We start from the raw sequence: 24,870 nt of genomic DNA, 5'->3' as shown, positions 1-24,870 counted from the left end.
CCAAAATGTTATCAGTTATTAACTCTGAGCATTAAGATTGTGGGTGATTAGAATGTTTTTCTTTTGGTTGATCATTATTTTCTATAATTTCCAAGTGAATAGGTAATTTTATAATAGGAAAAATAGTTAAACTTTAAAACTAGAAAATAATTATTTCACTCCTTGAAAGTCCTTTAAAGTAACAGATTTCACAGTCTTCCAGACTTTTTCTCTTGTACCAATTAAATGGCTTGTTCTTATATTTAATCAACTATTTCTTAAAACTCTGAATATTTAAGAACCCATATTTGGATGTGAACTCAACGTTTGATCAAATGGACTGAACAAATATCTATAGAACTCTCCACCCAAAAACAGCAGAATATACATTCTTCTCATATGCACAAGGCATATACTCTAAAATCATCCAAAGAATCAGCCATAAAACAACCCTCAGCAAATTAAAAAAAAAAAAAAAAAACTAAAGTGATACCAAACACACTCTCAGACCACAGTGCAATAAAAAAATAGAAATTAATACTAAGAAAATTACTAAAGCTGATAGAATTATATGGAAAGCAAACAACAACCTGCTTCTGAATTTCTGAATAACTTTTGGGTAAAAAATGAAATTAATGCAGAAATCAAGAAATTCTTTAAAACTAATGAGAACAAAGATGCAACATACCAGGATCTCTGGGATACAGCTAAAGCAGTGTTAAAAGGAACGTTTATAGTGCTAACTGCCCACATAAAAAAAGAAAGATCTCAAATTTACAACCTAACATCACACATAAAGGAACTAGAGATGGCATAACAAGAAAAAAGGAAAAAGAAAAAAGGACTAGGGAAACAAGAACAAACAAACCCCAAAGTTAAAAGACAAGAAATAACCAAAATCAGAGCTGAACTGAAGGAAATTGAGACATGAAAAACTATTCAAAGGATCAATGAATCCAGGAGTAGGTTTAAAAAAAAAAAAATAACAAAATAGACCACTAGTTAGACTAATAAAGAAAAATAGAAAAACCAAATAAACACAATTAGAAATGACAAAAGGGACTGTATTAGTCCATTTTCATGCTGCTGATAAATCCATACCTGAAATTGGGTAATTTATAAAGAATAAGAGGTTTAATGGGCTCACAGTTCCACATGGCTGGGAGGTCTCACAATCTTACTGGAAGATGAAAGGCAAATCTTATATTGGTGGCAGGCAAGAGAGAGAATGAGAACTAAGTGAAAGGGGTTTCCCCATATAAAATCATCAGATCTCATGAGATGTATTCACTACCACAAGAACAGTATGGGGGAAGTCATCCTCATGATTCAATTATTTCCCACAGGGTCCATCCCACAACACGTGGGAATTATAGGAGCTACAATTCAAGACGAGATTTGGTTGGGGACACACCCAAACCATATCAGGGACATTACTACCGACCCTACAGAAATGCCAAAAAAAAAACCCTCAGAGACTACTGTGGAACACCTCTGTGCACACAAACTAGGAAACTTATTTAAAAAAACGAATAAATTCCTGAAGACATACAGCCTCCCAGTATTGAACCAGGAAGAAATTGAATCCCTGAACAGACCAATAACAAATTCTGAAACAGACCAATAACAAATTCTGAAGTTAAATCAGTAATAAAAAGCCTACCAACCAGAAAAAGCCCAGGACCAGAAAGATTCACAGTCATATTCTATCAAATATATAAAATGAAGAGCTAATACCTTTCCTACTAAAACTATTCCAGAGAATTGAGAAGGAAGGACTCCTCCATAAGTCATTCTATAAGGCCAGCATCATCCTGATACCAAAACCTAGCAGAGGCACACATAAAAAACTCTTCAGGCCAATATATTTGATGAACATATATGCTAGCAAAATACTAGCAAACCAAATCCAGCAGCATATCAAAAAGCTAATCTACCATGATCAAGGAGGCTTTCTCCATGGGATTCAAGGTTAGTTCAGCACACACAAATCAATAAATGTGATTCACCACATAAACAGAATTAAAAACAAAAACACATGATCATCTCAATAGAGGCAGAAAAAGCTTTCATTAAAATTCAACATTCCTTTATGTTAAAAACCCTCAACAAACTAGGCATTGAAGGAACATACCTCAAAATAATAAGTGCTATGTATGACACAGCCAACATACTGAATGGGCAAAAACTGGCAGAATTCCCCTTGAGAATAAGACAGAGATGCCCACTCACAATACTCCTAGAAGTGCTAGCCAGAGCAATCAGGCAAGAGAAAGAAATAAAAGACAATCAAATAGGAAGAGAGGAAGTGAAACTATCTCTGCTTATAGATGGTATGATTTTATAGCTAGAAAACTCTGTAGTCTCTGCCCAGAAGCTCCTAGATCTGAGAAACAACTTCACCAAAGTTTCAATATACAAAATCAATGCACAAAAATCTAGCATTCCTATACACTAATAACATCTAAGCAAAGACCCAAATCAGAAACACTATCCCATTCACAATTCCCACAAAAAGAATAAAATACCTAGGAATACACCGACCAGGGAGGTAAATGGTCTCTACAATGAGAATTACAAATCATGGCTCAAAGAAATGAGATGACACAAAAAATGGAAAAATATTCCATACTCATGAAAATCAATATTGTTAAAATGGTCATACTGCCCAAAGCAATTTACAGATTCAGTGCTAGTTCTATCAAACTACCAATGACATTATTTATAGAATTACAATGTTTTAAAATTCATATGGAACCAAAAAAGAACCCAAATATCCAAGGCAATCCTAAGCAAAAGAACAAAGCTGGAGATATCACATTACCTAACTTCAAACAATACTAGGCTACAGTAACCAAAACAGCATCGTACTGGGGGGGGAAAAAAAAAAAAAAAACAGATACATAGATCAATGGAACAGAATAGGGAACCCAGAAATAATGCCACATACCCACAACCATCTAATCTTTGACAAAAGATTAGCAATGGGGAAATGACATCCTATTTAATAAACAGTGCTGAGTAACTGGCTAGCCACATGCAGAAGATTTTGACACTGGACACCTTTCTTACACCATATACAAAAATCAATTCAAGATCAGTAAAGACTTGTAAAACCTAAGACTTTAAAAACCCTGCAAGATGACCTAGGAAATACCATTCTGGATATAGGCAAGGATTTCATGATGAAGACAAGAGTAATTGCAACAAAAACAAAATTAGACAAATGGAACCTAATTAAAGAGCTTCTGCACAGCAAAAGAAACTATCCACAGAGCAAACAGACACCTTATAGAATGGGAGAAAATATTTGCAAACTATGCATCTGACAAAGGTCTAATATCCAGAATTTATAAGGAACTTAAGCACATTTACAAGCAAAAAACAAACAACCTTATTAAAAAGTGGCCAAAGGACATGAACAGACACTTTTCAAAAGAAAGTATATACATGGCTAACAAGCATGTGAAAAAATGCTCAATATCACTAATCATTAGAGAAATACAAATCAAAACCACAATGAGATACCATCTCACACCAGTCAGAAAGGCTGTTATTAAAAAGTCAAAAAACAACAGATACTGGCAAGGTTGCAGAGAGAAAAGAACACTTATACACTATTGGTGGGAATGTAAATTAGTCCAGTCATTGTAGAAAGCAGTATGGTGATTTCTCAAAAACACTTAAAACAAAAATGCCACTTGACCAAGCAGTCCCATTATTGGGACTATACCCAAAGAAATATAAAACATTGTACCATAAAGACACATGCCTATTTATGTTCATTGCAGCACTATTCACAATAGCAAAGACAGAGAATCAACCTAAGTGACCATCAACAGTAGACTGGATAAAGAAAATGTCATACATATACGCCATGGAATACTATGCAGCTATATTAGTCTGTTTTAACACTGTTACAAAGAAATACCCGAGACTGGGTAATTTTAAGAGGCTTAATTGACTCATTGTTCTGCATGGCTGAGGAAGCCTCAGGAAACTTACAATCATGGCAGAAGGCCATGCAGAAAGGGAAACAAGGCAGGTCTTCCATGGCAGCAAAAGAGAAAGTGAAGAAACTGCCAAACACTGTTAAACCATCAGATCTCATGAGAACTCACTATCATGAGAACAGCATGAAGGAACTGTCCCCACGATCCAATCATCTCTTACCAGGTCCCTCCCTGGATGCTGGAGATTACAATTTGAGATGAGATTTGGGTTGGGAAACAGAGCCCAACCATATCAGCAGCCATAAAAAAAGAATGAGGCTATGTTCTTGGCAGCAACATGGATAAAGCTGGAGGCCATTAACTAATGCAAGAACAGAAAACCAAATAATGCATGTTCTCGCTTATAAATGGGAACTAAACATTGAGAAGACATAGATGCAAAGAAGGGAACAACAGATACCAGGGCCACTTGAGAGTGATGGGTAGAAGAAGGGAGAGGAATGAAAAACTACCTATCAGGTACTATGCTTATTACTTGGGTAACAAAAATAATCTGCTTATTACTTGGGTAACAATCTGTACACCAAACTCCTGTGGCATGCAATTTACTTATATAACAGACCTGTACATATACTCCTGAACCTATAATAAAAGCTAAAAAAATAGCTATATTTGAGCCCAAAGTGGACCTCTTCCATCTATTCAACCAAGCATGTTTGAGACAGTCAGGGGAGGAAAGCAAATGATTATTTCTAAAACTTAAAGCAAATTCTCTAAATATTGGCAGCCTGATTAGAACTATTTTAACATGCTCTTATAGCAAATAACAAGGATGAAAATGTCAGTGGCATAATCGAAGCTGCCTTGTCATAATGATGTCAGACTTCAACCAAACCCTCATCCCCACTTATAGCCAGAGCACTAAGTTGTTAGTTATATTAATACCAATCGTAGACCATCCGACAACTAAATATACTTGGTCCATTGATGACTGAACACAATGTCACAGCATTTTCCCCTTATTTTTGCCTCTTAAATTCTACAAAACAATTAGCATTAGTTATACAAGAATACTACTATCAAATAGCTTTCTGCTTATTTAGAAGGCCAAATTTAAGAGGCATTTGTAGCCATCTTTTTTCTCTAGTGCCATTAAATAATAATAATCTTCCCAACATATTGCCAGAAAAAAATTGAAATCTATTTTCCAACCATGTAACTATCCATAATTTCAACCATGACCTGATATTCCTGTGATAATATAAATTGTAAGACCTGATACCCTCTAAAGCATGTCAGAGAATTTTGCAGCAAGTCTGAAAGCAAGGAAATGTTCTCATCCCCCACACCGCTTTGCAGCAGACACATCCAGAGAAGCTTGCCAAAACTTTACATAGTATTCACGTCTCCCATCTGTCTGGCTTCTTGTTCTTGGAAGTCTTTTTGGCAATCAGGTCAAGGCTTCTTTGGGAAGTTCTGTATGTTTTATGCGGCAAAATATAAGTTTGATAAAAAGAAAGTCAACAAATATATAATGAAGTAAGGTCAATCAGCATGGAACATCTATCCTCTATCCACAAATACAATTCTTGTGTTTTGGGGCTTCTGCAGGTTAAATACAGCACATCTTTTAAAATTGCTAAGGTTTCAAATCCAATAATAGGTGACTGTACCCCTGAAAAATATATCTTGAGCCTGCTGTTTTTGCAAAGGTAGCGGACTAACATCTCATTTTTGTGATTTTCCTTCACTGTAATCATGTTTAGCTACAATTTTATCAAACACATCCACAGTATTCTTTAAAGAACCTCTTTGGATGTGACCATTTCTGAACGGGATGAGACAATTTCTTGTAAGGGAACCCAGTGCAAGGAGGTCACTTCTATTATTGACTTGTTTAATTCAAAGAGTCCTAGGAGAGAGAGAGAGGAGGAAATACTTTTCTCACTTTATAGATGAAGAAAATTAGATTCATAAAAGTTTCATAACATGTCCAAAGTTATATTATTTTGCATTGCCGGGGAAGAAGAAATAAGAACAAAGCATGTTCTGTCAGAGAAAGAAAATGTATGTGAACACTGTAATCTGCCTTAAAATACACAATAGCTGTCTCATACCTTGAGATCTAGTGATTTCATTAAACGCGCCATTTGTGTTAAGATTTTACTTTAATTTTCAAACAAAAATATATCTTTTTAATATATAACTTCTTAATTTTAAATACTCTTTAAAACTTAATAACTTCTTAAATTTAAATACTCTTTTTTTATGTTGGATCTTATTCATACGGCTCTGAAAGTCAAATTACAAAACTGACAATTTACACAGGCTTTTAAATTTTAGATTTTTTTTCTAGATCCTAATAGACATTATGCTAGACACCCTTAAAACATCCTCGTTGAAACTGTATGTGACTGATACTATTCTCCTCAATTTATATTACCACCACATATGGTCAGTATTATTCTCCGTAAATAATAGTAAGAAATTTGGGACACAAAGAGGTGAAATGGCTTGTACCTAAAGACATAGGCAATAAGTAAAAGGGTGGAATGTGATGTTCATATCCTAGGTATAAGGGTAAGAAGACTGGTCAGAAGACCTAGGTTCATGTTCTTGTTTAAAATAGTGAACTGATCATGTTTCTCTACCTCCTCCCTCCATATCCAACTGTAATGACAGGAAGCACATACAAGAGGGAATAAGTACAGTGAGGAGAAGTAGCTGACCAGAGATTCGAACGAATTCTCCAGGATCATGATGATAAGCCAGGGAGGGGTGGCAGCTAAGGACATGCTTAGCAGAAGCCTGGAGCACAGGTGGAAAATGCTCATCCAGGACAGCTTGTGTTAAGACCATAGTTGGCAGGCATCAGGAGCGTGAGTGGAAACTAAAGCAGGCATCAAGGTGATTAAATGAAGGACTTACTTCTAAACAGATACATGAGTTGGCACATCCCCTCCCTAGAGCGCAGTGATGGCATTTTTTTCCCAAGCAAAAAATCAAGAACTCTTCTGCAGAGATTGAAAGAATTCTGGGAAGAGTGAAAAGTTTCTAGAATGGTTATTAGTTCTCCTAGAGTAAAGGTCCAGGGTGGGGCAGAAACTGCCCGCTTCTTTCTCTAGCTTCCTAAGGGGAAAGAAGACCAATAGTCAAGGCTAATCTGTTGAGAAATGAGGCCTGCACATCTGTCACAAGATACATGCCATCTCACTTTACAATCTAACCTAGTCCTTCAATCATAAGAATAATGACCAACTAAGGATCACATTTAGCAGAACTGGTGGCATAAAGGAGAACAGATATAAACAAGCAAAACAACTGAAATTGACACAAAAATAATTCAGAGAACAAACGAGAATTTATAGGTATTTAAATTAAGATCCTCAAAGAAATTTAAGAAAATGAACAGACAACTGTGAAAAATAATCCGAGAGCAAAAAAAGGGTTCATGAACTTTAAGAGAAATTGCCAAAGGAAAACTATTTCAAAATAACACAAAAAGAAAGAAACAATAAAATCTCCCAGAAGGTAAAGCTTTTTTTTTTTAAAGGAGAAAATGAAAGAAAATTTAAGAAATATAGAAATCTATCCAGAAAGTCAAATATTCAACTGTAGGAGTTACAGAAAGAGAAACTGGATAGTAGAAAATAATTTATGTCATCATAAAAGAAAGTTTCTGAGTGAAAAAATCTGACAGGGTCCACTAAGTAGCAAGTATAATCAATAAAATGAATCACATCGAAGCACATCATCATGAATATTCAGAACGCCAAGGAAAAAGAAAAGATCTTAAAAGTTTCCATAAGGAGAAAATATTACCTACAAAGGTATAAAAAATCAGGTTACATCAAAGTTTTCATAAGCAACAGTGAATGCTAAAAACAATATAACATGGTTAAAATTCTGAGGGCAAAATGACTTTGAACCTATACTTCTGTATTCTAACAATTAGAAGACATTTTCTGACATGGGAAGATTTAGAAATTATATATTCCACATATCTTGTCTGAAAAATGTGTTTGAGTGTTCCATAGGGTGAAAAAAAGAAAAAGAAGAGGAAGAATTCTAGAAATAGGAAGCCTTGCATCCAACACACAATTGTTGAACTAATCCAAAAGGTCCATAATTTGAAAAGATGTCCATAGTTGTTCTTCAAAAAGACCTAAAGAAACTTCTACAAATTATGGGACTCCAGAAAAGTCTTCAAGAAAAATACGAATTTTCTTTAACAAACGGAATGATTAAGAAGTTGGGCTGGCGGGGTGTGGTGGCTCATGGCTGTAATCCCAGCACTTTGGGCAATATGGTGAAACCCTGACTCTACAAAAATACAAAAATTTAGCCCAGTGTGGTGGTGCATGCCTGTAGTCCCATCTACTTGGGAGACTGAGGCATGAGAATTGCTTGAACTCAGGAGGAGGAGGTTGCAGTGAACCAAGATCATGCAACTGCACTCCAGCCTGGGTGACAGAGTGAGATTCTCTCTCCAAAAAAAAAAAAAAAAAGTTGATCTTAGAAATAAATGTGATTCCTTGTTTTTTGTTGTTGTTGTTGTTTGTTTTGGTTTTTTTTGTTTTAACATGAAGAAAAGGCAATTAGCAACTCCAAGGGGTGGGAAAAGAATCTTGATGGAGATATACACAAACAAAACATAGCATGGTTTTGAACAAGTGATCTAGAAAAAGAGAGATCCACTGGACCTACCTTGAAATTTGGAAGATTCTTAAAATGGCAGGATTCAATTATTTATCTGTCAATTCTTAGAGGAAATTAATGGACAAAGCAGAAAATTCTTTTACTCTGGTAACAGAATACAAATGTTATTGTCTTTAATTATCCAAAAATATTAGAATAGTCAACAGAGGTAGGAGAGCAAAAGAAGAAAAGTAGAGAATAAAAGATATCTAAAATTTACAGATGTAAAAATCAAAATAACCAATAGAAAAGTTATAATAAAACAATGGAGAGGGTAAAGAAAGAAAAGACCATAACGAGACCAAATTCCACATTTTTCTTATTGGAGAAGCTAATGATCACTTTATTTCCTAAAACTCATAATGCCAGTTTTCGATTGTGACTACTCTTCACCAGGGATAAGTCTGCCTATACTTCCTTTTCCCATCATGCAGAATTGACCTCCTCTAACTCCTCCAAGTCGTCTCACTTCTGGCTCTTCCATTCTTTATATATTTTTTGAGATGAAGTCTCGCTCTGTCACCCAGGCTAGAGTGCAGTGGTGTGATCTTGGCTCACTGCAACCTCTGCCTCCTAGGTTGAAGCAATCGTCCAGCCTCAGCCTCCTGAGCAGCTGGGACTACAGGCATGCACCACCATACTTGGCTAATTTTTGTATTTTTAGTAAAGATGGGGTGTCACCTTGTTGGCCAGGCTGATCTTGAACTCCTGACCTCAGGTTATCCACCTGCCTCGGCCTCACAAAGTGCTGCAATTACAGGCATGAGCCACTGGACCCAGCCTGGCCCTTTCAGTCTGACTCCTGTGCCTTGAGTCTCTTACTGGTAGTTCTTTCAGCAGCCCTGACTTCAACATTTTAGACCCCACCATAAAAAGCAGCAACGTGTGGGTCAAGAAATGCCAGAAAACCAGACTTGCCAGCCTCCAGCTTGAAAGAGGTCAGGGACCTGCTGGATGTCATCCCAGGTGGGCTGGTGAGGAAAAGAAATGCTGAGCCATGAACGAACCCAATGTGCCTCTTTCCTTATTCTGCTACTGCTATGTGTGTCTTGAAAACATTTCATTTTACAGGCTTAAGCCTAAGAGGAAGAAAAGCACCAAACTGATTTTTACAAGGAATTCTGGATTTTCTTTTTTTGTATCCCTTTACCTTTCACATATTTCAGTTTGTTCATTTAAATTTGAGAATGGAGCAACTATGAATAGCTTATTCTTTGACTGAAGTCTCATCACAGAAACTGGAAAACCCAAGCTCCTAGAGCTAAGGGAGGAAGTGGACAGGAAGGCCAAGACTGAAAGGAAGAGGAAAAAGCAAGACAAAGTAAAACCAGAATGCTACAATAAAGACACCCAAAGGGGAAAAAGATGAAGATGCATTCAGTTTACATATTCCTAAAGGGGTGGAAATCTGTAAAGAACTTCACATGTTTCTATGTTACCACAGCATTTTAACCATTTATTGAGCACCTTCTGCATGCCTTCCTCTCATCTTCTACCACATTACCCATCTCTCACTACATTCCAGAAACATTGGCTTTCTTTCTGTTCTTAGATCACTTTAAGTTCATTCCATCTCGAGGTCTTTGTTCTTGTGGCTTCCTGTCTGGAATGTGATGACCTCAGCTTGCTCCATGAATGTCTTCTCATCCTTCCTTTCTCAGTTCGGAGTCACGTCTCCAAACAGGTCTTTCCTGACCATCCTATTGAATGCATTCTACCCTACCTCTCAGCTATTCTCTGCCACATTCCCCTATCATTCCCCTATTTTTTTCCTTATAGCACTTGTTTCTATCAAAAATTACTTATTTTTATTTTGCCTGTTTATTATGCATCTCCCCCATTCCCACAAAAGAGTCCATGAGGACAAGGATTTTGTCTGTTGTCTTCACTAGTCTATCCCTAGCACCTGTAGCCATAGCCAGGTGCATGTAATATACAGGTGCTCCTCAACTTATACGGGGTTACATTCTGATAAACTCATCCCAGTAAACCTATCTTAAGTTGAAAATGTGTAAGTCGAAAATGTGTTTAATACATCTAACCTATTAAACATAATTGTTTAACCTAGCCTACCATAAACATGCTCAGAACACTTACATTAGCCCATAGTTGGACAAAATCATCTAAAATAAAGCCTATTTTTTACTAAAATGTTGAATACTTTATGTGAATAAATGCTGTACCAAAGTATAGATTTTACTGAATGTGTATCACTTTTGCACCTCAAAAGTTTGAAAAATTGTAGGGAGAACCATCATAAATTAGAGACTATACACTATAACTTTTTAAAAAGGTTAGTACGTTTCAGAAATTATGTTAGCCTCTTTGCATATATAAGATTGTTTACTCTTTACAACAGTAAGAGGTATTCTATACCTTTTGCAATGAGGGAATTGAGCCACAAAGTTACGTAACTTTCCAGTGTCACACTGTAAGTGAAAATGGAAATTTTTGGATTCAAACCTAGGTTTATGATCCCAAAACCCCTCCTCCTAGACACCATTCCCATGCTGTTTTTCTGAAATAGGGAAGGTACTTTCAAGAGGCACTGTATTAGTCCATTCTTACACTGCTACAAAGAACTGCTCGAGACTGGGTAATTTATAAAGGAAAGACATTTAATTGACTCACAGTTCCATTTGACTGGGGAGGCCTCAGGAAACTTACAATCGTGGCGGAAGATGAAGGAGAAGCAAGGTACCTTCTTCACAAGGTGGCAGTGGAGAGCATGAACACAGGAGGAACTACCACATACTTATAAAACCATCAGATCTCGTGAGAACTCCCTCACTATCATGAGAACAGCACCGGGGAAACTGCCCCCAGCATCCAATTACCTCCACCTGGTCTCTCCCTTGACACGTGGGGATTATGGAGATTACAATTCAAGATGAGAGTTTGGGTGCAAACACAGCCAAACCATATCAAGCACTGAATACAGGAAGTCATAAAATATGGTCCTTGTACTTTAAAAACCTGTAGAACTCTTTGGGAAACAGGACGTTTACATAAAGAGACGGATAATAACAGGAGGCAGGTTGCTCCTATGATAGCCCCTATTTTAAAGTTGAGAAAACAAAAAACCCAAACTAAAGTGAGGGAGAAATAGGAGTATACAATCAAGTGATTTCTCATTCCAAGGCTCAGAACCTGTGAGCTCCCTGCCTTCATAAAGAACCTGCTGGACATTGTAAATTTGCAATACTGATAGGCTCATTCACAATATTGGAATATTTCATGTACCCAGAATGGTCCGTAACCAAATTTTTTCAGTGACTAAAGCTGCAGTTGTTTCTATCAGCTGTTTATATGAAGTTGTTTATATAAGTTATATGTGTTTCAATTTTATCAAATACTGTTTACTTTTTCCCAAGTTTGTGTTTAAGGACTAACTACTTCTGAATTACTAAGACTTTGTGTTTAATATAGACTTCGGATCCTATTGCAGATTGTCTTGTTCACAAGGTCTGGGGAGGGCCTGGGAACATATTATCAGGCTCTTCTGGTGATCCTTATGCCCAGTCATGTTTGGGGTCAGTGAATAATGAACATAAATTAACCTTTACTTGATGACTCAGCATCTTTTTCTTTGTGTCTGTTATTAAACTGCAAGTTCGCTGCAGCCATCGCTAATGCAAGTGATGGTCACCAATTCCCTTGCTCTCATTCTCCTCACCCATAAAAATAAATTGGATTACGTGATCTCTAAAATCCCCTTTACTTCTAAACTTCCAACTCAGAAAGGAGCTTTTCACAAGATGTTTACTAAAAACATTGCTTCTTTAAAGAATGCCTCAATATCATTTGTTATTTGCCTCTTTTTCTTAAACATGGAAAGACAGACGCGCTGCTAAATAACTTTCAGGGGACTATATTGTGAGAGGCTTTCCAAAGAACTAATTATTAAGTCAGTACCCAAAACAATCATCCTAAAAGTCTGCCTTATCCAGAAAAATCATAGTCTTCATCTTTCTTTTCAGGAGCCTTGGATTCATCTCTAATATTCACAACATTGTCTCTTATTTCTCTATAATTAACATAATGTACAACAGCAAGCTCCTCCCTTATCACAGTAGGTCGTGTATGTATTGTGTTTATGGATAGGGAGTAAAGAATTGGTCACTGTTCAGTTTGTGCTAAGGTAATTGGCACCATGAAGCCTAAACATTTTTTTTTAATCATGTGGTCATTGTTTTTGTTTTCTTAGGCTTGCTTCTGACTTAACAGAATTCTAAGCATTATTAATATTTAAAACTGCATCTTTAAACATATGCTTATTAAAGCTTTAAATAATGTATATGTAGGGCCAGCAGCGGTGGCTCACGCCTGTAATCCCAGCACTTTGGGTGGCTGATATGGGTGGATTGCTTGGGCCCAGGAGTTCAAGACCAGCCTGGGCAACATGATAAAATCCTGCCTCTACAAAAAATAGAAAAATTAGCTGGGTGTGGTGGTGCACACCTGTAGTCTCAGCTACTTGGGGGACTGAGGTGGGAGGATCGCTTGAGCCTGGGAGGTTGAGGCTGCAGTGAGCCATATTTATGCCATTGCACTCCAGCCTGGGTGACAGAGTAAAACCCTGTCTCAATAATAATAATAATAATAATAATGTCTATGTAATATAGCATTTCAATCATTTCTTCTAGGAAATTCATTTGTAATAAGTTCAAATTCTGAACAACTTCTAGTTGAATCAATAAGTTAAAATGGCAAATGGAATATTTAAAATATATATTTTAAGGTACTAATATTCCTTTAATGGGAAAAGCTGAAATAAAGTTCTGAAATGCAAGCACAGTCAACTTATCTTTATAATGATTAAATCATCAAGAACTTAACTCCTCAACTACTTACTAGGGAAAAATAGTTCAGTTTCATCAGAACTGTAAAATTGCTCAATGGTAAATGGAGCTTCACGTAACAGTAAGGCAATATTCCACAGCATCAGAGATAGATAATTGTTTTCTATCAGTTCATTCATCTTCCTTTACACCCAGCTGTCCCTTCCCTTTTTCTATTCTTCCACGTACACACACACAAGTGCTTTCCTCTTTTTTTTTTTTTTTTTGAGACGGAGTCTCTCTGCCGCCCAGACTGGAGTGCAGTGGCGCAATCTCGGCTCACTGCAAGCTCCGCCTCCTGGGTTCACGCCATTCTCCTGCCTCAGCCTCCCGAGTAGCTGGGACTACAGGCGCCCGCCACTACTCCTGGCTAATTTTTTGTATTTTTAGTAAAGATGGGGTTTCACCGTGTTAGCGAGGATGGTCTCGATTTCCTGACCTCGTGATCCGCCCGCCTCGGTCTCCCAAAGTGCTGGGATTACAAGCGTGAGCCACCGCGCCCGGCCAAGTGCTTTCCTTTCAAAATTCATCTTTTATGGGAAACCTTAAATATTAAACATTTAACCATATAGGTAGCAAAACCACGCTTAGCAACAGAGTCTACAAATCTAGTCAGATGTTCTTTTTGAGCCCTGACGACATACAAATGTAAATGAATTCATATTTCATGGATCTGTCAAAATGTTTCAGTTCTCACTTGTGTCAGGTTCTATATATACAATGATCTTATATTTTAAATAAATAAATAGATATGTAATCTGACAAATGCATATATGAGCATATCTATATGCACACGCACAGATATATGTACACACATATGTGTACACATACATACAGAACCCTTGAAATAGGGATAATCCCAGAGCAGCATTTTATACATTATGTATCATATGTGCTCCTCTACACCAGTGCCTTTCAACCAGAGGCAGTTTTGCCCCACAGGGGATATTTGGTATTTTTGGCAGACACATTTGGTTTTCACACTGGCAGGGCGTGTTGCCACTGGCATCTAATGGATAGAAGCCAGAGGTGCTGCTGAACATCTTACAATTAATAAGACAGCCCCCACAGCAAAGGCCTATGTGGTCCCAAATGTCTGTAGTTCCAAGGTTGAGAAACCTTGTTCGGCATAGTGGTCTGAGGCATCAAATACGAGGAAAATCAAACTCTTCATTTTATTCCAAGCAATTGATGCGATAAAAAGAAAAAAATATGCTTATCTTCACAATTTCATTTAAATCTCACAGGTCAAATCTGGTTACACGGCTACATAAGAAGAAACTTCCCTTGTGAAACCTTTACACAGTTCAGAAAGGAGAGACCATATCTATTCCCTCCTATTCTTAGTCTGTCAGTGGTATTTCATTTTCACGATCCTAGGCATTTTCCCACAGTGTAAGGGAAAAACTGCCAGAGGATGTGAGAAAAATTATGATAATTCTGATTTTACCTGTTCGGAAAATAAAAGTTGCTGTAGTTTCTAGCACAATATAAAAAGAAAATGTGGCTACATGTTTTAGTATAGCTTGTCTATTTTAAATAAAACTATTATGAAGACAAATAGCAATCTAATTTATATACAGCAGGAGCTGAGTATGCTGGCTCAGGCCTGCAATCCCAGCACTTTGGGAAGGCAAGGCAAGACCTTGTCTCTACAAAAATTAAAATTAAAAAAATTAGCCAGGCATGGTGGCATGTTCCTGTTCTCCCAGCTACTTAGGAGGCTAAGGTGGGAGGATCACCTGAGCCTAGGAATGCAGTGAGCTATAATCTCAACACTACACTCCTGCCTGAGAAACAGAGTGGGACCCTGTCTCTTTTTTAAAAAAATAAAATTAAATTAAAAATTTACATATAGCAGTAAGGTCTACATTTTGCTTCCATATATGAATATTTTGCTACAAGTTGATAGCTTATAGATGATAATAGAACTTTGTAGTTGACAATTACCCTGATTCAACTGTTATACATTGTATGCCTGTTTGAAAACATCATGTGTCCCATAAATATATACAACCAAAAAAAAAAGAACTTTGTAGTTGAAGAGACCCTGGAGTTTGTTTGTTTTCCTATTTCCTGATATCACATTTCATCAAATATAAGATGGCATTAATTGTAAGATGCCTTGTTATGTTGTGTACCACAGAAAGAAACGAAGTGCCAACTGAATATGACATGCCCTCAATTATTAAGACACATCTCAATTTGAAAGACATCAAAATGTGAAAATGGTGCATGTTAGAATCGATAGAATATTATTCTTTACTATCACACCATTCCTTCTTTCTCAGATAAAAGCCATGTGTCAAGTTCTTCTATAATAATGTAACAAGGCATACACATTGGACAAGACACATAAATTGTGAGAAAGCTAAACAAACCAAAATCTTACATAACTTACATAATCTTAAAAGATTCCTTTTAAGCTATAGGTGCAGTGGGTACTTTGCCAATTGGACAGGTTTTTTAAAATCCTACATTGTTTTGTTTTAGTCATATTTATTAAATGGGGAAGATTATAACAGGTATTAAAATGAATAAAAATTAATTGGATCTCAATTAAACAGAAGTATTAGCAACTTTGTATGAGGGAAGAGAAAAGAGACAGAAACTGCCTCCTTGTACAAAGAGATAGGTAACAGGATTTTTGTTTGGAAAAATAAACTTTACTACCTTGGGATCAGATTATATTTAAGCTAATTTGTGTGTCCTATGAGCTCTACCTATAATGAAAGTAATAAAACTAGATGTATCCTATAATTGCTTTGAGGCACTCGATAATATCCTTGGGTATAAAAAAGAAATGCACTCATGGTTTCTATACTAGATTTGGCACTGCAGGAAAGAGGAGGGTGTGGAGGGGGGAAGCTGTGAAAGACTTACCCAAGAGGATTAATCCTCTCCTAAACTGAAGAAGTATTTCACGGAGCAGTCATCTACCCAAATATTTGTGTAGGTCAAGTTTTTCTTCCTGTAGGAAGAAAGACTTGGGAGAGTAATTGGCCAGCCAAAGTGGAAATTACGCTATGTGTAATTTTAGTTTGTTACTAAACAAATTTCAGTTTATTACCAAAAGCGGAAAGGCAGATAAGGCAAGCAAAACAAGCCCCACTGATGCACATGACATTGCTGTGCTGGGAAAAGCTTCACAACGCTGCTGGCTGCAGACTCTCCCAAGCATAGCCCCAGTACTAGTGAACTGCCTATTTGCACATAACAGCCATCAAGCTGCCAAAGTTATCAAAATCCCAATGTGCTATCTTAGTAATTCTGCATAAATAACTCTTTGAACACCAAATCAGAACTGAACAGAGAAAACAGCCAGGGCCTAATGCTTCTGTACCAACCAAGTGCAAAATAGCATCAACAACATACGCCTTGGCATCACAGTATATTACAATATAATCATAAAATGCAGTGTATGTTGAATTCAACAGCACTCTTAAGACTGAAAAAGGGTAGCCTTAAAATCTGAACCATTTGCAACAAACTGCTGCTTTTCTGAAGTTGAAAGCAACATTTGGCTTATCCAGAAGTTGAGGCTGGAAAAACAGTCTAGTGAGAGCCTCAGTTATCTCTCCAGACAGTAAGCATAATTCTTGTAATTTATTTTGCAGTTCTGGAAATCCCATTTCTACTTCCAAATGCATATCCTAGAAAATGGGAAGATAATCCTGTACCATTGCTACACCACAACATATAGCCCTTCTTTGAAATTTCAAAGCCAACTACAGAGGCAAATTGAAAACAGATTGTTTTTAAAAAGTAAGTAGGGAGCTTCCAAATGTCTGAACATTTATTCTCTTGAGAGAAATTATAGAGGTATTCTGAGACCCTTGGTCTAGAAATCTATGAAGCAACTTCATGTTGACTCCAAGTAAATCAGGAAGTCTTAAGTCCTGTAAATTAGATCGTGCTTATTCTTATTTTGAAATGGAGTTCTCATTTCCATTACTAGTTTATGTACTTAACTCATTGTACATTGATAGGACTTTCTGTAAATATTCTGTGAGTAAATGATCATTATAAAGTCAAACATGGAACACATGAGCATTTTCTGCATTTATATAGCATTCATTAACTGATTTCAGCAGCAAATCAAATAAAACTTTACAAGTTGAAGCAATGCATCAGGCTAGGTGTGGCTCATGCCTGTAATCCCAATGCTTTGGGAAGCTGAAGCAGGTGGATCGCCTGAGCCCAGGAGTTCAAGACCGGCCTGGGCAACGTAGCAAAACCCTATCTCTACAAAAACTGAAAAAAATAGCCGGGCATGGTGGCTCGGGCCTGTAGTCTTAGCTGCACAGAAAGCTGACATGGGAGAATCACTTGAGCCTGGGAGGTTGAAGATGCAGTGAGCCAAGATCACGCCACTGCACTCCAGCCTGGGCAACAGTGTGAGATCCTGTCTCAAAAAAAGAAATAAATAAAATAAAGTGACATATTGAATGATGTGCATAATCATTGATTTTTTAGGGTTATAAGGAGTTATCTCGTCCAACATCCTCAATTTACAGTTGAAGAAACTGAAAATTAAAGAGGCAACTCCTGCCTCTGGTAACACCCTCAGTCAACGATATGGTCTAGGCTGGTACCAACATCTGTCTCTAAGGCCAGTATTTCTACCATGACCCATTGCCATTACAAGCCTTCATAATGATTAGAAACAAAACTAAACTGCTATATAAGTTACAAATTACTCTAAGTCAAATGACTCTAATACAAGTAAATGAAGACAGTTATGACCAGCTGAGGATAGTATTCGGGAAGACAGAAGCTACAATACAAAAATATTTACTAAACTTCCTATGTGATGACAGTTCTTCATTTAGCCTTTACAGAATTTCAAAGGAGATACACATTACTCTTCATAGCTTAAAGATGATGTAACTGAGGCTTAAAAGCCTCCACAGCAGAAGTTCATCTGAAAACCTTTTAATCTATAACCCAGGCAAACACCTCTGGGCTATTTCTGTAGGTAAGCCTACACATCATTTTCAGCTCCTATAAGAAAGACATAGGATACGTTTGGCCTATCCTATGTGGTCATTTCTCTTACACTATGTGAATTGCCCTCTTTTGTTGAAAGCAGAAATCTGTAATAGAATCACTGAAGGAGGTGTGTGGGTGTCTTGTGTGAAGGAGAGAAAGTGGAGTGAGCACTCAGGCAGTCAGTGAATCAGTGACACTAATGTTTATTAGTTTCTAAAAAGAGATTTCCACACTATTGTGATCTTTCCTTTATCTCCCTATTGACTTTTCTTTCTTTTTTTTTTTTAACCAAATACCAAGTCTAATATTCACTTGGTTTCCTCTTCCTTTGCATGTGACTCTCCCATATCATTTCCACAAGGTACTAGATTTATGTGTATCAGCCCTGTTTCCAAAAAGTATTTGTTGACTATGTGGATAGGCCAATTAAGAGGTATATGGAAATCATCAAGTCTATTTCCACATTTTTATTATGCAGAAACTGATTTCCAAACAGGTAATACAGTCAGTCAGAGACAAAATTGGGACTTGAGGCAAAGTTCTGCTTCAAATTGAATACTCTTCTCACTGTACAACATACTTGGTTGCATCGTTGGCCCAAAAAGAATAAGTGTGTATCACTGGTTTGGGCCAAGTATATTACTTAATTCAAACCAATATCATCTTATACATTTTTAATGACAAAATTAGGGAATCAAGAGATAGAAATCAGCACAGGATGGTGGAAAGACTACGCAGGCTTCGTAGCTAGACAGATCTAAATTTGATTTTAGGTCCTTCATTTACTAGCTACATTAGCTTGGGCAGGTTGCTCAACTTTTCTGAACTGGTTGCGACCTGAGAGTTCTAAGAATTAAATGCACTGAAATATATAAAATATCTAATGTATAGTAGATACTCAGTTAAGTATTGGTTTCCCTTAATTCCCACTTGCCCCAAAAGAGCTATTCCACTTCTAGCAAATTCCTTTAGCTATTTGGGTCTCAGCTTCCTCAACTATAAAATGAGAAGAAACCAAAGGAATTCCAAATTCCCTCTCAAGTTCATCAAGAATTAATTCTTTAAAGGAATTTTAAAGAAATTCATCTTCTTTTAAATTCAACAGACACTTAAGTACCTGCTAACCATCCTAGGCACTGAAAGATTCCAACCACTGCCAGAGAGGTATCTATGCATTCAACAGAATGGGATCCAACTCCATAGTACTTTAAGTTCCACGAAGAAAAATCATTATGCAAACAAAAGAACCCTAGCTTTAAGGAAAATGCTACGAGGATATTACAAACCTAATGGTAAAAGTAAAAATATTTTCAGGGTATATCTTAAATTATTACTCTCTGTTTTTTACTAGGATGGAAAAAGAGAACCAAGTGTTCATACACTATAGATATGTAACAAAAGACTCAAGAAATACTTAAGAGAAATGAGTGCCATTTTTTCAAAGACAAAAAATGAGCAGCAAACTTCTATTTCCATATGTGCATTATGCTACATCTTAAATTTTAAGATACTTGTGTCATTCTGAAACACAGGGGAATAGAATTTATTCTGAGAGATTGTTTTACAGTGATAAACGGTAATATGAGAAGATATTTTTATATTGAACTTCTTATAAGAAATTCTACATATTACTTTTAAAGTTCATGCTTTGGATTTATATTACCTAAAAATAAAATACAATTTAATTTACTTTAATTTAAATGTCTGAATCTTGTAAGTAAGACCTGGGAAAATAGTAACTAACCTTAACTAAAAGTTATTTCTCCTTTTCTCTTTCATAAGTAAACCATTATCCGTGGATTTTCTGTTATACATAAAGCTTTTTGCAAATAACATTTCACATGTTTAAAAGACTATTTAAAATCATGATCAGGGCTCCTTATCTGGTTTCCCAAAAATTCATTAGAGGTTTACCTTGTTACCATACCTGTCAAATACTATCCACCTATACTGTAGAATTTTAGAATGCGTATTTTATATAATAAAATATAATCAACAAAAAACCTTTTCCTTTTATGAGTATGAAGATATACATAAATGACCCATTTAAATATTATCTCAATATGTGAAATTAACAATATAATCTCTTTTTTAAGTGATAGCTGTTTTCTATGGCTTAATTTTTTTGGTTGTGATAAATGATGATAGAGAATAAAGTATGTCCCCAACACAGGTTGTATACAGAGGTCCAGAGAGTCACAGATACCTGCTTTAGGTATATATTTATCAAGTATAGGATAAACTAGAGGCAGAAGGCCTGGATCCCATTTCTGTTGTTGCTACAAACTTGATACGTGATTTTTGGACAAGTCACTTTATAGCTCTGTTTCTTCATCTAGGAGACAACAGGTGGAACTATCTGATGCCTGTAAGATTTTCTTCTGGTTTCTACTGTGTGGACCCTCAATACAGCATTTGAAGGGCACAGGATATGGGGCCAAAGCACTCACAGGAGAGCATTTACCTTGTGATTCTACTGAGACCAGCCAGCTGCAGTAGAGAGCCAGACACTAAATGGCTGGCTTTGTGCCTTGGCTGAAGAATACCATCTTTATATCCTTTGTGTAGGAAGACACTTAAAGAAATAAACTATTTTCTAAACAGAGTGAAAAAACAGGGAATGTCTGAGCCCTGTCAACCTGAGACCCTTTGTGTCCTCAGCCTTTCAACTTGGCTGCCAGAAGGCACTGAGTTCATTTAGGCAAACTATGCTTTCTGATCCATATGATTAAGAGAGATAATTCTGAAAATGAATGGTTTTCATCCTCAGTTCCACAGTGGCCCTCGAAAATACATATATTTTACACAGTAACTACATTGTTTATAGCAACCCCTAGGACACCTTCATAGAACAGAATTTGGAATGGTGGTACATATGATATGAAGTATGAAGTGGGCTTAAATCCTGGATCTGCTATTTTACTGCTGTGCAATCTTAGGCAAGAAGCTTAACCCCTCTGGGCTTCAGATTCCTTTTCTGTAAAATAGAGAAAATAATAAAACTTAACTCATAAGGTTGCTGTAAGGCCTAATCAAGACAGTGCATGCAAAGCAGTTAGCACAGAGCCTGACATAAAGTGAATGTTAGATGAAAAAGATAGATAAATCCTGGAACTTCAGGCTCCCTAAAAAGACTCGTTTAAAGGCTACAAACAGTTTGCTGGCAGTGAATGGCATCTGCTGGTCTTTCCTCTTCTGAGCAAACAGCATGGCAAAGATTCAAAGCTGGGCTCAGCTCTTACTAATACGATCCTGCAAGAATTAGGAGGAAATGAGATTATCTTGAAAGTAGAAAAGAGTTAGTCTGGTTTAAGACAAGACCTTTAAAAGAGATAGAAACACATACAAAGACACACACACACATACATTTAATATGGTCATACGGAATCAGACAAAGGGGGTTATTATCCTTTATGCCTTCACAAGTATTGCCAACATTAAAAGCTACAGAACTTGATAACTGGATGGCTCCCTACAGACTGTCTAGTTCAACTCCCTCACTGGACAGATAAGTAGCTGAGACCCAGAGAGGTTACGCAACTTGCGTGAGGTCATTCAGCAGTGAATGGCAGTACCAAGACAAACAAGCGTTCTGACCTTTCCCACTTGCCCACCCAGTACTTGATCTGGCATCTTTCAGCAGGTCAGCATCCTGTCCTCGCTGTGCCAGGGTATTTAAAAAATAAATAGATAATCCACACACAAAGGTTTCTCACTCCTGTCCAAGTTCCCAAAAAGTACAAAAGCAATCTCAGCCCCTGAGGCCCTCTTTCCAGAGCCTTCCGTCATGGGACTAAGGGATGATCTCAGTCCATCTTGGGCCCTCTCCTAAGCCCTCTTGGGTGTATCTACTCTTTCAGTTCCTTCCTCACATCCACTCTTAAAGGTTGCTTCCAGAAATTACCTGCCTCAAAGGTCAGGCACTTCCCCAGGCAGAAGTTAAAACCTGTTAATTTGCAAATTCTCTGCTTCCCTCAAATGCTATAGTTTGAGACAGGAAATACAGACTCCCTTAAGTTTCCTCCAGTCTCCTTGAATGAATTCAGTCACAACTGATGCCTCCCTCTCGAATATAACTAGGTCCATTTGTAAATCATGTGAGTGTGTGAAGGGCTGGAGAACCCTTAGGTATGCCTAACACTGGGAAGAGGAGGAAAAGGCCACCAAGGAAGGAAAGATCAATTGCGGGGAGAGGGGAGACCAGTAGAAGGAGCACCCTGACCAAATTGCAAACTCTGGATCCCAGAGACAGCTAGCTGCTGGGACTGACTCACTGCTGAGGTGCCGGAACTGCGAAGAGATGGCACAGTTTTAATTATAAGCTCTGACTAACAACAAACCGGTGCCCCCAACTGCACACGTAGGAAGCAGGCAGAGGCTACCCCAAAGTGGCAGAAACAAGGAACTCTCTGTTCCTCCTGCTCCCTTTTCGCCTCTCATCTGAGGCTTGCCACTCCGCGGACACACCCGGCGCTCGCCAAGTTGTCGCATCGCCCCCGTGAGGAACGCCCCTCCCTGCTCTCCCGACAGTTTGAGGGAAGCACAGAGCAGCGGGGGTGTCTCCGTCCTGCCGAGGGCTGCCCGTCCCTCGCCCCGTGCGGGGAAACTGGTCCCAGAGAATGAATGGCTTTTGCCGAGCGCCGGAAGCTGACGGGCGGGGGGCGCTTCTCGCCCCCAATACCCCGCGCCCGCGTGGGGAGTCTCTCAGCCCGGGTCTCTGCTCTGAGGGTGAGAAGCGTTCGTGTCACAGCCAAGGGTTCCTTCCCCACACGTGCATCCCCCCCCCCCGCAAGACCGGAAGGAAAGCTTTTGCCTTCCCTCGTGCCCCCCGGCCATCCCTACCTGAATTCCGGGACCAGGTTAGGCTGCAACCCGTAGAAGGCAGAGGAAAGAGTAACCAGCCACCCAGGCTTGTAACTCCCGTTCTCGCACTCCAGATAAGGCGGAGACCACTTGACGTGGCTCTTGTCCCCGCCGAGCCCGTCCTTGCGCCTCCAGCTGTGGCCTAGGCTCCGGGGCCCCTGATTGGGGCCGCGGCGGTGTAAGTGGGGCCTCCACTTGCGCCGGAGGCCGTGAAACCACTCCGTCTCCAGGGTGGCGTTGGCCAGGTGGGGTGCAGAGGAGGAAAGGTCTTGGAGCAGGATGCGGCTCTCCTCGCGCGTGGCCTGGAGGAAGACCTGTGGGGCCGGCGCGGACAGCGACTCGGTGCTGAAGGTGATGGCCGCCCGGGAGATGCTGGGCTCGCCCTCCAGGAGGCTCCGCACCAGCGCCTGGTACCACTCCAGGTCGTCCTGCAAGTTCTGCTCCCGCGACTTATTGCTCTGCAGCATCATGTTGAGGAAGTTGGTGGCGTGTGTCAGTGTGTCCAGCGCCCCGTGCAAGGAGGGATGCGCACTGGCCAGGGCTGGCCACTTCCCCGGCAGGCCCGCCAACTCGTAGCGGCCGGAGCAGTTGGCTCGCTTCAGCTGGTGGGAGTCCCCGGTGTAGAGGTAAGAGGCCACGTCCATGGGCACCTCCTCGGCGAGTTTCTGCGCCAAGATGGTGCCATCGGTGGAGCGGCTCCAGGGAGCCGAGGAGTCCGAGGCAGAGGCTCGAGCCGGCTGCTGGGCGTGCGGCTTCCCCCTCGGGGTCCTCTCTCGAGGGGAGTCCGGCCGTCCTTGGGGATCGCGGCTGGCGCCAACAGCTCCCAATCCCAGCTGAGCGAGCAGGAGGCAGAGGAGTAAGGGGTAAGCCATGGCTCCCATCTCCCTCGCAGAGAGAAGAGGAGGGAACGGGGGGAATCACTTTTTAAATTTGGATAGTCAATTTTCAACAGTCAGACTTTTTCCAGGAGTCTTCCCACCTTCTCCAGATGGCACCCAGTCCAAAGGACTTGAAAATAAGAATGTTTCGAGATTGGTCCCGGGTGGCTAAGCTACCGTCGCGGAAATCAAGTCACCTGTGGCAGCGCTGGCCGTGCCCGCTGCGAGAGGGGCCGGCTGGGGATTACGCACCTCGCAGCCTGAAGCCGGGCGGGTTACATGGCCTCGCGCTCCCAGCGGCTGGAGTCAGCCCGCGTCCGTCTCTCGGCCCGGCTGCCGCCACCGCTGCTCTCATTGAGGCGCGTTCAGAAGCTGCTGTTGCTGCTGCTGCTGCTGCCGCCGCAGCCGCCGAAGACGCTGCTCCATAGTCTCACCCGCCGCAGGTCGTTCCCGCCTCCCGGCTCTGGCTCCTCCTCGACCGCTTTGCCCGGAGGCGCGGGGCGCGCGCCCAGACCCGCACCGCGAGCGCAGCCGCGAGTTCCGAGGAGCAAAGACGTCCTTTAAGACGTTCGTCTCTCCGGAGTCGGGAAGGCCGGGCGGCTGGTTAATTGCAGCCTCTAGGTTTGGCCGCAAACCACACTCCAGCTTCTCTCCTTGCTCCCGGCT

The 24,870-nt window shown here is 39.4% G+C and overlaps 1 protein-coding gene across 1 annotated transcript in view; it reads right to left on the bottom strand.

Moving 5' to 3' along the window:
* GPR158 (G protein-coupled receptor 158) overlaps positions 1 to 24,247 on the bottom strand; it is a 431,923-nt gene extending 407,676 nt beyond the window's left edge. Inside the window, exon 1 of the mRNA XM_050804852.1 lies at positions 23,306 to 24,247. Coding sequence (XP_050660809.1) covers positions 23,306 to 24,207 — 902 coding nt within the window. The 5' untranslated portion in view covers positions 24,208 to 24,247. The remainder of the gene's footprint in view (positions 1 to 23,305) is intronic.
* Between the last annotated feature and the right edge of the window lie 623 nt (positions 24,248 to 24,870).

Source organism: Macaca thibetana, chromosome 9, assembly GCF_024542745.1.
Source record: "Macaca thibetana thibetana isolate TM-01 chromosome 9, ASM2454274v1, whole genome shotgun sequence".
NCBI lineage: Eukaryota > Metazoa > Chordata > Mammalia > Primates > Cercopithecidae > Macaca > Macaca thibetana.
This window is presented reverse-complemented; position numbering and strand designations above follow the sequence as displayed.